General features: G+C 30.2%; 2 protein-coding genes and 1 pseudogene across 2 annotated transcripts; 2 read left to right on the top strand and 1 right to left on the bottom strand.

The window, feature by feature from the left end:
- Positions 1–3,411: 3,411 nt before the first annotated feature.
- On the top strand, positions 3,412–3,883 carry LOC126551938 (uncharacterized; annotated as a pseudogene).
- A 76-nt stretch (positions 3,884–3,959) lies between these two features.
- On the top strand, positions 3,960–5,081 carry LOC126552656 (uncharacterized). The gene is made up of 4 exons (XM_050207364.1): positions 3,960–4,236; positions 4,298–4,402; positions 4,487–4,961; positions 5,017–5,081. The coding sequence occupies exons 1-4, from the start codon at positions 3,960–3,962 to the stop codon at positions 5,045–5,047; spliced, it is 888 nt and encodes a 295-aa protein (XP_050063321.1). The 3' UTR covers positions 5,048–5,081.
- Positions 5,082–6,365: 1,284 nt separating this feature from the next.
- On the bottom strand, positions 6,366–10,839 carry LOC126552655 (zinc finger MYM-type protein 1-like). Its single transcript, XM_050207363.1, has 10 exons — positions 10,767–10,839; positions 9,047–9,177; positions 8,864–8,982; positions 8,659–8,774; positions 8,510–8,560; positions 8,202–8,351; positions 7,520–7,974; positions 7,224–7,382; positions 6,547–6,783; positions 6,366–6,479 (listed from the first exon to the last, which is right to left on the bottom strand). The coding sequence occupies exons 1-10, from the start codon at positions 10,837–10,839 to the stop codon at positions 6,366–6,368; spliced, it is 1,605 nt and encodes a 534-aa protein (XP_050063320.1).
- Positions 10,840–12,070: the final 1,231 nt, after the last annotated feature.

Below are 12,070 nucleotides of genomic sequence, written 5' to 3'. Positions count from 1 at the left end.
AAAAAACATTGTTTAAGGGGATTGGTGACGGTGATTGCCTGTCTTTGTCTAACACACGCGCAACATAAGAATTCAAACGTATTTTTTGTCCAACGTACCGATTGATACAGTAAAGCGATAAGAATTCTGAAAACAGATTTGAATTCGTCGTCAAGTCTACTTGAGAACGGCCAGTCCACATTTTTTATATTAAAATATAACTTTTTAAATAATTGAAATATGACAATTTTTTAATTACTCGTTTGTAATATAATAATTTTAAGATTTTGGCAGATAATATCAAAAATGTGGACTGACCGTTCTCAAGTAGACTTGACAACGAATTCAAATCTGTTTTCAGAATTCTTATCGCTTTACCGTATCAATCGGTACGTTGGACAAAAAAAACGTCTGAATTCTTATGTTGCGCGTGTGTTAGACAAAGACAGGAAATCACCCTCACCAATCCCCTTAAAACGTTTTAAACACATTAATAAACAACATTTAAAAAAAAACTGTTTTTTTTGCAACCCTGCTTGCTCTGTTATCCGTCGATGTACGTTCAGTCTGTTCTAGACAACCATTTCGTACGTACTATCTCCGCGTTTTCACAGTCCTTACACAACAGTATTAACAATTTTTCCAAGTGTTTAAACACTTTATTTAAACATGTTTAATTGCGATAAGTGTCCATCGGTTTTTAACGCGAAGCGTAATTTGTCGACTCATAAAAAAACTCATCTCGGAATTCGTTTCCCATGCACTATTTGCCCTACGACATTTAAATACAAGTCACATCTTAATAGACACCAAAAAAATCTTCATGGTATGTATTTATATAATATTATTTTTCATCATTCATGATATTAATTTATAATAATTTTTTCAAGGTATCATTAACGTGCCTGCACATTGTCAACCCGCCGCACGTGAAGATAAACAGATAGCATCGCAAATAACTGTTCCAGATATACCAGCTGGTGGTTCAAACATGTTATCTAATGACGATATTTGTATGATTGCAATGGATGCATATGAAATGCTAGACGCTAATACAGGTTAGTTAAATATATTTTATCACTCGCGACATTTTCGACAACACATTTTTAGTTATTAATTAGGATTTTTATTTTTTAAAGATTCTTACACTACAACCGATAACGGGAAACGTGCTTCTTCCGCAAACACTACGTCTGCTATCAAAGCTAAAAAAGCACGTTAACTTCTTGTACAGTCTCCCGGCTTTATCGAAATTTCGTCTTCTGCAAATAGAAAAGTCGTATGGTATTACGCAAAAAATATCGAAAACATTCAAAACTATATTGAATTTTTTAATTCGATTAAATCTGAATTAGTCGAGTTACTTAAATCACAAGCGTTTAAACATCCAATCAAGTTTAATTTAAAGCTGGAAGCTACATACAATATTCCGAATGTTGATAATTCAACAGAGAACCGTTCATTTAAGACCTCAGCTAGACCAATTTTTTCCGAAACTGGTGTACGAGAAATTGTTGAAGAAGGTATTATAAAATTAATGGCTGAGCAAGACGAATATTCTAGCAAGGGAAGTGGTTATACGCTACAGTGTATTGACGGAATATTATTAGGTGTTTATCAATTAACACCTATGAGCGCTTCATTTTATATTCCGTTACCTGATTTCATTGAAAGAAAAAAAGCTGTAATCAACCCGCAAAACTCAGACCAACAGTGCTTCAAGTGGGCTATATTAGCAAAACACGTTACAGGTTCAAATAAAAAACGTATAGAAAATTATACAACGCACGAAGAAAAATATAATTTTTCCGGTCTCACGTTCCCGACAAAATTACATCAGGTTAACATTTTCGAAAAAAATAATCCTAATGTAACTGTCAATGTTTACGGACTCGAAAAACATTCCAACCACCGCAAAAATTTCCAAAATATGAAGTGTTTCCATTGAAGGTGGTAGACGAAGAAAAAAAACAGATCATTTCGACTTGTTACTAATAACCGATGATGAAAATTCTCATTTTACCTACATCTCTAATTTTTCCCGACTTGTGCGATCACAGAAAACCCGACATAAAGCAAGCGCTGTATTTTGTAAACGGTGCTTTACATCGTTCGAACCTCTAAATATTAATAAATATGAATTAAATGAGCGCATACGATTTGAAGAACACAAGTTAATATGCGGAAAACACAAACCAATTTTACCTCGAATGCCTGCTCCCGGATCGATGTTAGAATTCGACGCATGGAAAAAAACTCAACGACATCCGATAGTTATATATGCTGATTTTGAAGCACTACTAAAAAAATCAGATGAAAAATGTGGAAACAATACAAAAGCTATTCAAAAACACGAGGCCATGAGTTATGGTTTAATGGTTAAAGCAAATAACGACGTTCCCGCAGAACTGCTTGAACAATTTAATATTCCAACTTCACCTATAATTTTTCGTGGTGATGAAGATAATCAGAATGTGGGTGAACATTTTGTGAAGAGTATCGTTGAAATAGCTGAAAACATTGAAAAATTACTACAAACCAACATACCAATAACCTTTACTACAGAACAACAACAAGCACATAATTTATGTAAGACATGTAATTTATGTAAAAACGGTTTCTCTGTGGGAAACCATAAAGTTGCTGATCACTGTCACTTATCGGGTAAATTTTGACAAACATTGTGTAATACCTGCAACCTCAAGCTTCAAACACCAAATTTTGTACCATGTTTTTTTCACAATTTATCGAATTATGATGCACATTTTATTGTAACTGAACTCGGTCTCGATGTGAAAAGAATTTCTGTAATACCAAACAGTGAAGAAAAATTCATCTCATTTTCAAAACACGTTTCCAACAACTTTTCAATACGGTTCATCGACACATTAAGATTTATGGCTTCAAGTTTATCAACACTCTCGGACAATTTATTAACACCAGGGTTCGAAAAGTTTAGAGAAACAGCTAAACATTTTAATACCGCAGACTTGCCACTCGTTACTCGTAAAGGTGTTTACCCTTATGAGTATACGGATGGTTGGAACAAGCTGGAGCAAACCAATTTACCAGAGAAAGCAGATTTCTACAGTACACTAACAGAATCAAACATACAAGAAGAAGATTATGAACATGCAAAAGCTGTTTGGAGTCACTTTGGATGCAAGACTTTGGGTGAATACAGTGATCTATATCTGAAAATTGATGTTTTATTGTTGGCTGACGTGTTTGAGAACTTCAGAGACCTATGTTTAACCACATACTGTTTGGACCCATCTTTTTACTATACAGCACCAGGATTCTCCTTTGATTGTATGTTAAAATATACCAGAGTCAAATTAGAGTTACTCACAGAGTATGATATGCTGTTGATGATTGAAAAGGATAATTATAATAATTATATATAAATTTATTATAGGAATTTGAGGTGGTTTGACACAAGCAAGTATGAGGTATGCTAAAGCTAATAATGAAAAGACCCCAAATTATGATCCAACAAAGTCCAAATCATGGTTAATTTATCAAGATTGTAAGTATATATATAATTAAATATTATTAAATATAAATTTATTTTTTTTAGGTAATAATCTGTACGGTTGGGCAATGTCACAACACATGCCTTATGGTGGTTTTTAAGTGGGTTGAACCTAAACTAGAAGGGCTGAATGATTTGAACGATACATCACCCATCGGCCGGATATATGAAGTTGACATTACTTATCCGAAAGAACTCCATGATAAACAAAACGACTTACCTTTCCTACCACAAAACGGTATCCCAGCTGGTTCAAAAGTTAAAAAACTCATGGCAACACTTCAGTCGAAAAAAAACTATATTATTCATTACCGAAACCTCCAACAAGCTATAGCCAATGGACTCATAGTTGAAAAAGTAAATGTATAAATGTTTTTATTTTACATTTATAATATAATTATTTTTTATTATAGGTTCATAGAGTACTTCAGTTTAATCAATCGCCATGGCTGGCTCCATACATAGCACTAAACACAGAGATGCGAAAAAAGCAGCAAATGACTTTGAGAAAGACTTTTTCAAACTTTTAAATAATGGGGTTTTTGGGAAAACCATGGAGTCTATGCGGAAAAGAATAAAAATGGAACTGGTGTCTAGTGACCGTCGTTTACAAAAACTGATAAATCAGTCAACATTCAAAAACTGTGTTACTTACAATGAAACTCTAAATGCAGTTGCATTAGAAAACAAAATCATCGATTTTTGTAAACCTATTTATATAGGTAAATATAAACATTTTAATTTTTTATTGTCATATTTTTAATATTTTAAATTTTTTATCAGGTTTTGCAGTGCAGGAAATTTCCAAGTATTTAATGTATGACTATCACTATAACGTAATACAGAAACATTATGATAATAAAATTGAGCTCATGTATACAGATACAGGTAAATTATTATTATTAGTACTTTTATTAATTTATTATTTTAGTTTCATTGGTATACTTTTATTAATTTAATTTATTATTTTAGATTCATTGGTATACTATATTCAAACTGATGATTTTTACAATGATCTGTTGAACAATCCCAACTTGTTGAATCGAAAGGACATTGAAAATCTACCCCGTGACCACCCGTGTTACATTGCTGAAAGAAAGAAGATTCCTGGGCTATTTTCTGATGAAACCGATGGACGTATTATGAGAGAGTTTTGTGCTCTCCGTGCAAAGTCCTACGCTTACATTTTAGAAGATAAGGAGAAAATCAAAGCAAAAGGAATCCGTGGACATGTTGTTAGAAACCATATGACCTTTCAAGATCATAAACGGTGTTTGTTTGGTGATACCAGTTTGGAAGTAACAACGTCAAACGTCTCTATCCGTTCATTCAAGCACAAATTAAAGACCATTAAATCCAATAAATTAACTTATAACAGTTTTGATGATAAGAGGGTTATACTTAAAGACAAAGTACACACCCTAGCTCATGGACACTATTCTATAGAGTGAGTATATATTATATTTTAATTATTTTTTAATTAATAATTTTGAATTTTATAGGGAGGAACTCGAAGCAGAACTAGATAGTTAGTTTTTTTTTTTATATATATATTTGTATATATTTGTAAAGATTATTTCTGTATGTATAATTTTTTATACTTGTTTAATTTTTGTAAATATATTTTCTATACATTGTTTCTGTATACATAATATCTAGAATTAAACAATTAAATTTTTCCTATGTCATATTTTTGTACTTGTATATTTTACTTTAAACCATTTTCTTTGTCAATATTATAGTTAGTATGGTATAGAATTAAAACTCAATTTTGAAATAAAAAAAATATGTTATTTATTTGAAATAAAAAAAAAAAAACATGATTACAATTTTTATGAATTATTTACAAACCATTTTCTTAAAGCAAACACTTTATAAAATGTACAATATTTAGGATTTAAGTCCTTATGAAAGATACAACAAGGTAAATTTTCTTCATCACATATTTGATCCAATCGAGGACAATCCAAGTCTTCAATGTTGATGACTGCAACGTGTGGTATATACTCTATAAGTATTTGTTTTTTCTGTTCGCCTTTGGTGTAAATACAGTCAAACTTTAACGAATTCAATATTCTGCCAAGTTCTTCATACTCAATATCACCGTAATCTATAGATAGCTGATGAAAATTTTGTAGCCACTTATTAGTTTTTCGACGTTTATTATCTTGATTAGATTTTGAATTTTTAAAAATCCAGTGTTGAGTAGCCCATGTTTCTGTGTCTACAATAGACATCTCTTTAATCATATATTTGTTATTCGCTCCAAGAATGCATTGAATGTCAATGATGACTGTAGACATTATGGCTTGTCTTTAAAATAATTTTCAATAGTATTGAGTTGACTATGTATAGCAGGTAATGTTTTTTTCAAATCTTTTACAGCTTCTAGAATAGTTTGTAATGTGACTTCAGCTTTTATCATATGCTCTGTTATATCTATACACGTTAATTCCAACTTTTCTGTTTGTTCTTCTTGTAATTGAATAGATGTATGATTTTCTTCAATTAAATGTTCAATTTAATTTAATTTATCCGAATATGATTTAATCGAATGTTCAAGATTTGAATTAATTTTTTTTATTTCACCAGACTGAGAACTACCGAACACGTTCATAGTAGAAACTCAACTTAAGTTATTTTCTAGTGTCACTCAGTGGCGTAATTAGGAATTTGGTTTGGGGGGGGGGGATTATACGTTTTAGCAAAATCTGTACACCTTATACAGAAACCTACCCCCCTCGCACCCGAACAATTTTTTTTTAGACTTTAGTTGATTAAAAAACACGAGTTAATATAAAATTATATTTTATAACTATTACACAATATTAGGTAGCTTAAATAATTTATTTTACAAAACTAGATCTAATTTCTGGGGTCTTTTAGCAATATCATCTAACACATCTTCTGGATTAACCTCGACATCTCTATGGACCGCCAACATACTCAAACCATTTAACCTATCCTAAAAATAACTTAAATTGTTAGTATTATTAATTTGAAATATAAATCAAATGTTGAGAGCTACTTACTTCAGTCATAGTATTCCGTAGGTAGGTTTTAACTCTTTTTAGAGCTGAAAACATACGTTCAGGAGTAGTGGTAGATACGGGTAATGTACACAATATTTTTAATAATAAATAAATGTTAGGGTATATCTCTTTGTTGCATTCTGTAAGTGCATCAATCCCAGTTTTAGGTATACAGCTAGTTCTCCTGAGTTTTGTACGCCAAAGTCTTAACTCTGTTAATGAATTATTTTTGTCTACCTGAGGTGAATAAAATTCAACTAACTGCATAAAATGTAATTTATCATCTTCTTCGAAATTCTCATTACTTGAAAACAAACATCCAAAACCTGGCAAAAAAAATGTTATAAGTAAATTTACAATTTAAAAAATATTTTAGAATTCTTACCGTTAAATACTTCGGAATGTGATAAAAATCGCTCAGTTAATTGACTTATAAAAAAATCAATGTATGGAATGAACACAGTTATTTTAAAATAATCATTTACACTTATGGTTGATTCGGATGATTCCGAGGTTTGATCAGTAAATGGATTAGCTCAATTGGTTTGTCTTTTTCCCAATCTTTTATATTTTAACTCAACCTCTACCGTATCAGCCATTTTCTATAAAGAACAATATTATAAAATAAAACACGTGGTAGATACCATAAACAATAAACAAATGTGCTGTATAATTACCTTTGCTTTTGAAAATATGTCATTAAATTCACCATCACAATTATTTCTAATTGTCTTCAATTCATTAACAGTGTCTTGTGCTAAATTTATAGCTTCTTTTAAATCAATATTTATTTTTTGCAATTGTTTGCATAAAGGTAATCCGAATGAAAACATTAGCTAAAAAAAATAATGAAAAATAAAATTAATTTAAAACTCATATTATAAAGTTAGGTACCAAGGTCAAACTACCAAAATAATGTCTCATTTTAAATACTTATAAATAACAATTTATTATACATGTGTATTTTTTTTACCTGAACAATATTAACAGAAATAATGAATTCTGAGTCAATTGATTTTAAAAGTAATGTTGCATCTGTAGCTGATGAATCATTCCAATTACTTATGCACTCTAAAGCGTTAACTACAAATTCGAAAAGTTCAATAAAATCGTTAACAGAATCATACCTCTGTACCCAGCGCGTTGCACATAACCTTTTAAGTGTCTTAACCTTTTGATCAGTATTGCCATTTTCAATAGCTGACAAAAGTACTGCATTTCGTTTCGGAGCATTGAAAAATACATATAATTTTTCAATAATTCCCAAGCAGTTTCTAACTGGCTTAATATTACTAGCAGTTGAAACTGCTAAGTTTAGAGAGTGGGCTGCACAATGCACATAAAGTGCTTTAAGGTATTTAGATCTTATTTGTGCTTGTACACCCTGAAATTGACCAGACATGTTACTTGCTCCGTCGTGTCGTAACCCTGCCCATACAAAAAATCACAATTGATTCCACAACTCATTAAACCTATATATAAAATTGTAAAACAGTAAAATGTTAGTAAATTAGAACATTAAGTAGTAATAAAAAAAAAAACAAATAAATAATTAAAAAAAAAAAAAAATGTATAAATATAAATATAATAAAATAAATAAATAATTAAGTGGTAATTAGGTAATACAATGAATAAATCCCAATTACAATACTTACCATTCAAAATAGAATCTGCCAAGTTTTTTCCAGATAAACTCTGCACTTGAATGAATTTAAGAAAGCTTTCATTAGCATTGTTTTCTTTATCGATATACCTAACACACAGAGCAAGCTGTTCAGTCACAGATATATCTGTGGTTTCATCAGCTAAAACCGAGAAGCACTGAGAATCGTTAAATTTTTTCACGATGGTTTGTAATATTTAATTTCCACAAGATGAAATGATTTCATTTTGGATTTGTGGTGTAATATACTTATTACGACCAGGTGTTTGGAGTATGCTGTTTAAATGTTCATCGCCGTACTTCTATACAACAAAATTGACCTGAAGTTTCCCTGATTAGATGTATCATGAGCTGTAATAAATTTAAAAATTGTAATTAAATTAACATGTTCAAACTGAAACATACAGGGTTATTAATATTATTAATAATCTTAAATGCAATTTACTAACTAAAAATATTGCCAGCATCCCTATGACCTCGCAAGGCAATTTCCTGGCGGCCACATAAAATAATACATTCAATTATAGGAATGAGACGTTTTCTATTTTCTTTGATTTGCTCAACTCTAATTAAGACATTTACAAATATAATTAGTTATCTATATTCTATATATCAGGTAAAAAATGTTTACATCAATTAAGTAATATGACATACCTACTAGAATCCAATCGGTTTATTATTGTTGGTTCAAGTTTGGAGTACACTTTTAAAAAATGATCTGCATCCAGAGTAGATGATGTATGATAGATCATTTCAGAATGTTCACGAAAGGCCTAGATGTAATACATATTTTATTTTTACGACAAGACGTAGGTATAAATGAAAAAAAATAATAACCTGTTTTGCCTTTTTCCATGCATCAAAAGCTGTTTTGACAAAATTTCCTAAAGGTTGCCTATTTTTTCCACCAACTTTTACAAAAACCAAGCAATATTTGCAAAATGCTCCACCTTTCGCTTCTGAGTAAGCTAACCAATTAAATTCCAAAAGCCATTTAAATTGAAATCGCAGCTTACGCTTTTCATTTTTTAAACTCAACGGAAAAGTATAATTTGAAGGCGGTACCCACAAATTTGTAAGTATTTATAAAAATAAGATGCTTATATTATAATAAAATAAAATTGTAATTGTTTATATTTGTGTAATTATTTTTTTTTTATTAAAGACTACCTAGTAGTTTTAATATGTTTAGATGATTTCAAAGCAAGCTTACTAAATATTTATCAGCATCAGTCAAATTAATTTGGTTTGCAAAGTTACCAATATCATTGAAGCGATGAACTGTGTTTAAGCTGTCAATCTTAAAAATATGTAATGTACAATACAAATAAATGGTTATTACATTTCTAAATCAAATGATATAATTATAAACTTTAAATATAAAGTATAAAGTCAAAAATGCATTTGTTACATTTGTCAGCCAGTAGACAATACCTAACTCATAAAAGTTCGTTCTCATACTCATGTATACAGTCTCAATTTGAATAATTTAATTGATAAATAAATAAAATTATATTACCTAAGTATGTAAATTGCATTAATTTTTATTAAATTCTTACCTTATTTAAACAAGTATCATGTAATTTAGATTCATTTTCTGTGATTTTAGTAACTTCTTTGGAAACAACACATTCATTAATCTAGGTAATAGGTAATAATCACATCCACGCAATTAGGAAAATAATATTGAGTATAATTTAGTCATTCTCACCTTGGTATGATCATCAATTTTAATTAATTTTTCACATGAATTGTTTTTTTTTATAAAATATGAAGCAAAAGTATTCTTTCTTTTTTGTTCCATTGTACAACTACTAAAACTTTAATAATGTTTACTATTTAACACCAATAGTACCTACTGGCTAGTGGCTACTCGGGCTACTAGACATTCGTGACAACTGACGTCTCAGACGTCTGACAATAAATATATACGAACTCGTATCGTCGTATACGGTTGTATTATATAATATTATAATCAAACAAAATACTTCCCAAAATTATTGTTCAGACAGTTCAGGGTTCTATTGTGCATTGACGCGAGTGTGTATACTTATCGTTAGTATACTTGTATATATATATGTGCGCGTGTGCTTTCGATAACAACCGGAATGTCTTATTTTTAGAATCAGAAATACCTATAAGTATACAAACGGTCGGACTGTCAGAATTATCGTAGGCCGCGTTGCAGTACCATCATAATATTATAATAATATAATTTAATTTAATCTGGCACAACTTGCAAGCATAATACATTTAATTAATTATAAGTACCTATATTTAAACTACAATTTATTATTTTAAAGAAAAAATAAAATGTTTGCTTTGGAAATGAGAGTACCTATAGTTTGAATAGTCATAACCAATACTTTCATGAAATGTTAGCAGTAAAAAAAAAGTTTGGGGGGGGGATCTATCCCCCTAATTACGCCCCTGGTGTCACTTATATTTATCCAACTATTATGTGTATTGTCAAACCCCTGCCACTTTACAAATATCTGTTTCCCCTTCCTACGAATAATTTTTTCGATTAAATATTCGTTTGGGTAATTTGTTTTACATATTTCCTCAGAGTAAAAACAGCCAGCAATTGGTTTTTCTGTATAATCTTGTAATTGATATGTAATAGGCATGGTTTGATTAATTTTGATAATTTTGAATATTTCCGCAGACCAACTTGGTAAATAACCTTTTGTAAATACACTTTTATATGTACTTATACGAACGTAATCACCAATTTTTAAACTATTTTTTCTATTAATAATTTTGCGTGTTTTTATTTCAACTGATGTTGGATCTAAATCAGCTTGTGTCGGAGTCATCCTTATTGTTCTATGTTTTGTATTATTATACTCATTAATCAATGAAGGTAAAATAGAAATCCAATTGTATGAACCTCGTGCAGTAAACTCTCTAAACATTTTTTCTTTTAATGTACGGTTAAAACGTTCTACAATGAATGCTTTCATGGTGCTATACGTTGAATATTTGTGTATGTTATACTTTTTCGTCAATTTATCGAATGTTGTATTATAAAATTATTTTCCGTTATCAAGCTGTAGTAGTTTTGGTGAACGTTTGAGTAGTATTTTCGACATTGCATTTGAAACTTCTTTAGCAGTTTTTGATTTTAATGCTATCGCCCATGCAAATTTCGTAAGACAGTCTATGACGCATAGAATATATTTGTAACCTTTATTTTTTTTCGAATATGGTATCATTTCAACCAGATCAGCTTGCCATAGATCATTTTTTCCGTATACATTAACTATACGTCTTATGTAATTTTTTCTAGCAGGTTTGTGTAGTTCAAATGCGATATCTCGCTTAGACATTTGGTATACGTTTTATGTAACCAGCTTCGCGTAATTCTTCGAAAATTGATAGTATTTCGTTGGAAACACCAGTATTGCCAGCAGCTTTTGATGCTAATAGTAGTTTTAAACGGGAAACTAATTCATTCGGATCGTTCCAATATTGAAGTGTATGTTTCTGTAATTGTACAGATAGTCCACTACCAGATGGAAATAATGTTGTGATTATATCTCTGTATTTATTACCGCCTTTTTTAATTTGTTTGCTGTTTGACGTTAAATGAGCTGATGTTTGAATTAATATAGATTTATATGTTTTTAAATCGTTTTCGGTATATAATTTCGGGGCTTTTGAAAATATTAAACTACAGAGACCCTGTGTTAATGGGTATGTAGTATCATCAACAATTATCGTATTTCCGACAAGTTTGATTTCTTTTTTACCTAAACGTACCGTTTTATTAGGCTGTAATTTAGGACCATAGGTCTTGTCTATGCTGTATGAATCTAACAATTCATGTATTTGATAAAAATGTAAATCTTCAGTGTT

The sequence above is a fragment of the Aphis gossypii genome, chromosome X (assembly GCF_020184175.1).
Source record: "Aphis gossypii isolate Hap1 chromosome X, ASM2018417v2, whole genome shotgun sequence".
Classification (NCBI taxonomy): domain Eukaryota; kingdom Metazoa; phylum Arthropoda; class Insecta; order Hemiptera; family Aphididae; genus Aphis; species Aphis gossypii.
Note: the sequence above shows the minus strand (reverse complement) of the source record. Positions and strands in the feature narration are given on the sequence as shown.

Excerpts from the sequence above, each read along its gene's own strand:
- LOC126552655 (XM_050207363.1), bottom strand. The coding sequence starts at position 10,839 with ATGCCTATTACATATCAATTACAAGATTATACAGAAAAACCAATTGCT. Across the intron at positions 8,983-9,046 it reads CATGGAAAAAGGCAAAACAG|GCCTTTCGTGAACATTCTGA; the intron begins GTTATTATTTTT and ends TATTACATCTAG. Across the intron at positions 6,784-7,223 it reads ACATATTTTCAAAAGCAAAG|GTAGACAAAAATAATTCATT; the intron begins GTAATTATACAG and ends TATTCACCTCAG.
- LOC126552656 (XM_050207364.1), top strand. The coding sequence starts at position 3,960 with ATGGCTGGCTCCATACATAGCACTAAACACAGAGATGCGAAAAAAGCA. Across the intron at positions 4,237-4,297 it reads TTGTAAACCTATTTATATAG|GTTTTGCAGTGCAGGAAATT; the intron begins GTAAATATAAAC and ends ATTTTTTATCAG. Across the intron at positions 4,962-5,016 it reads CATGGACACTATTCTATAGA|GGAGGAACTCGAAGCAGAAC; the intron begins GTGAGTATATAT and ends TGAATTTTATAG.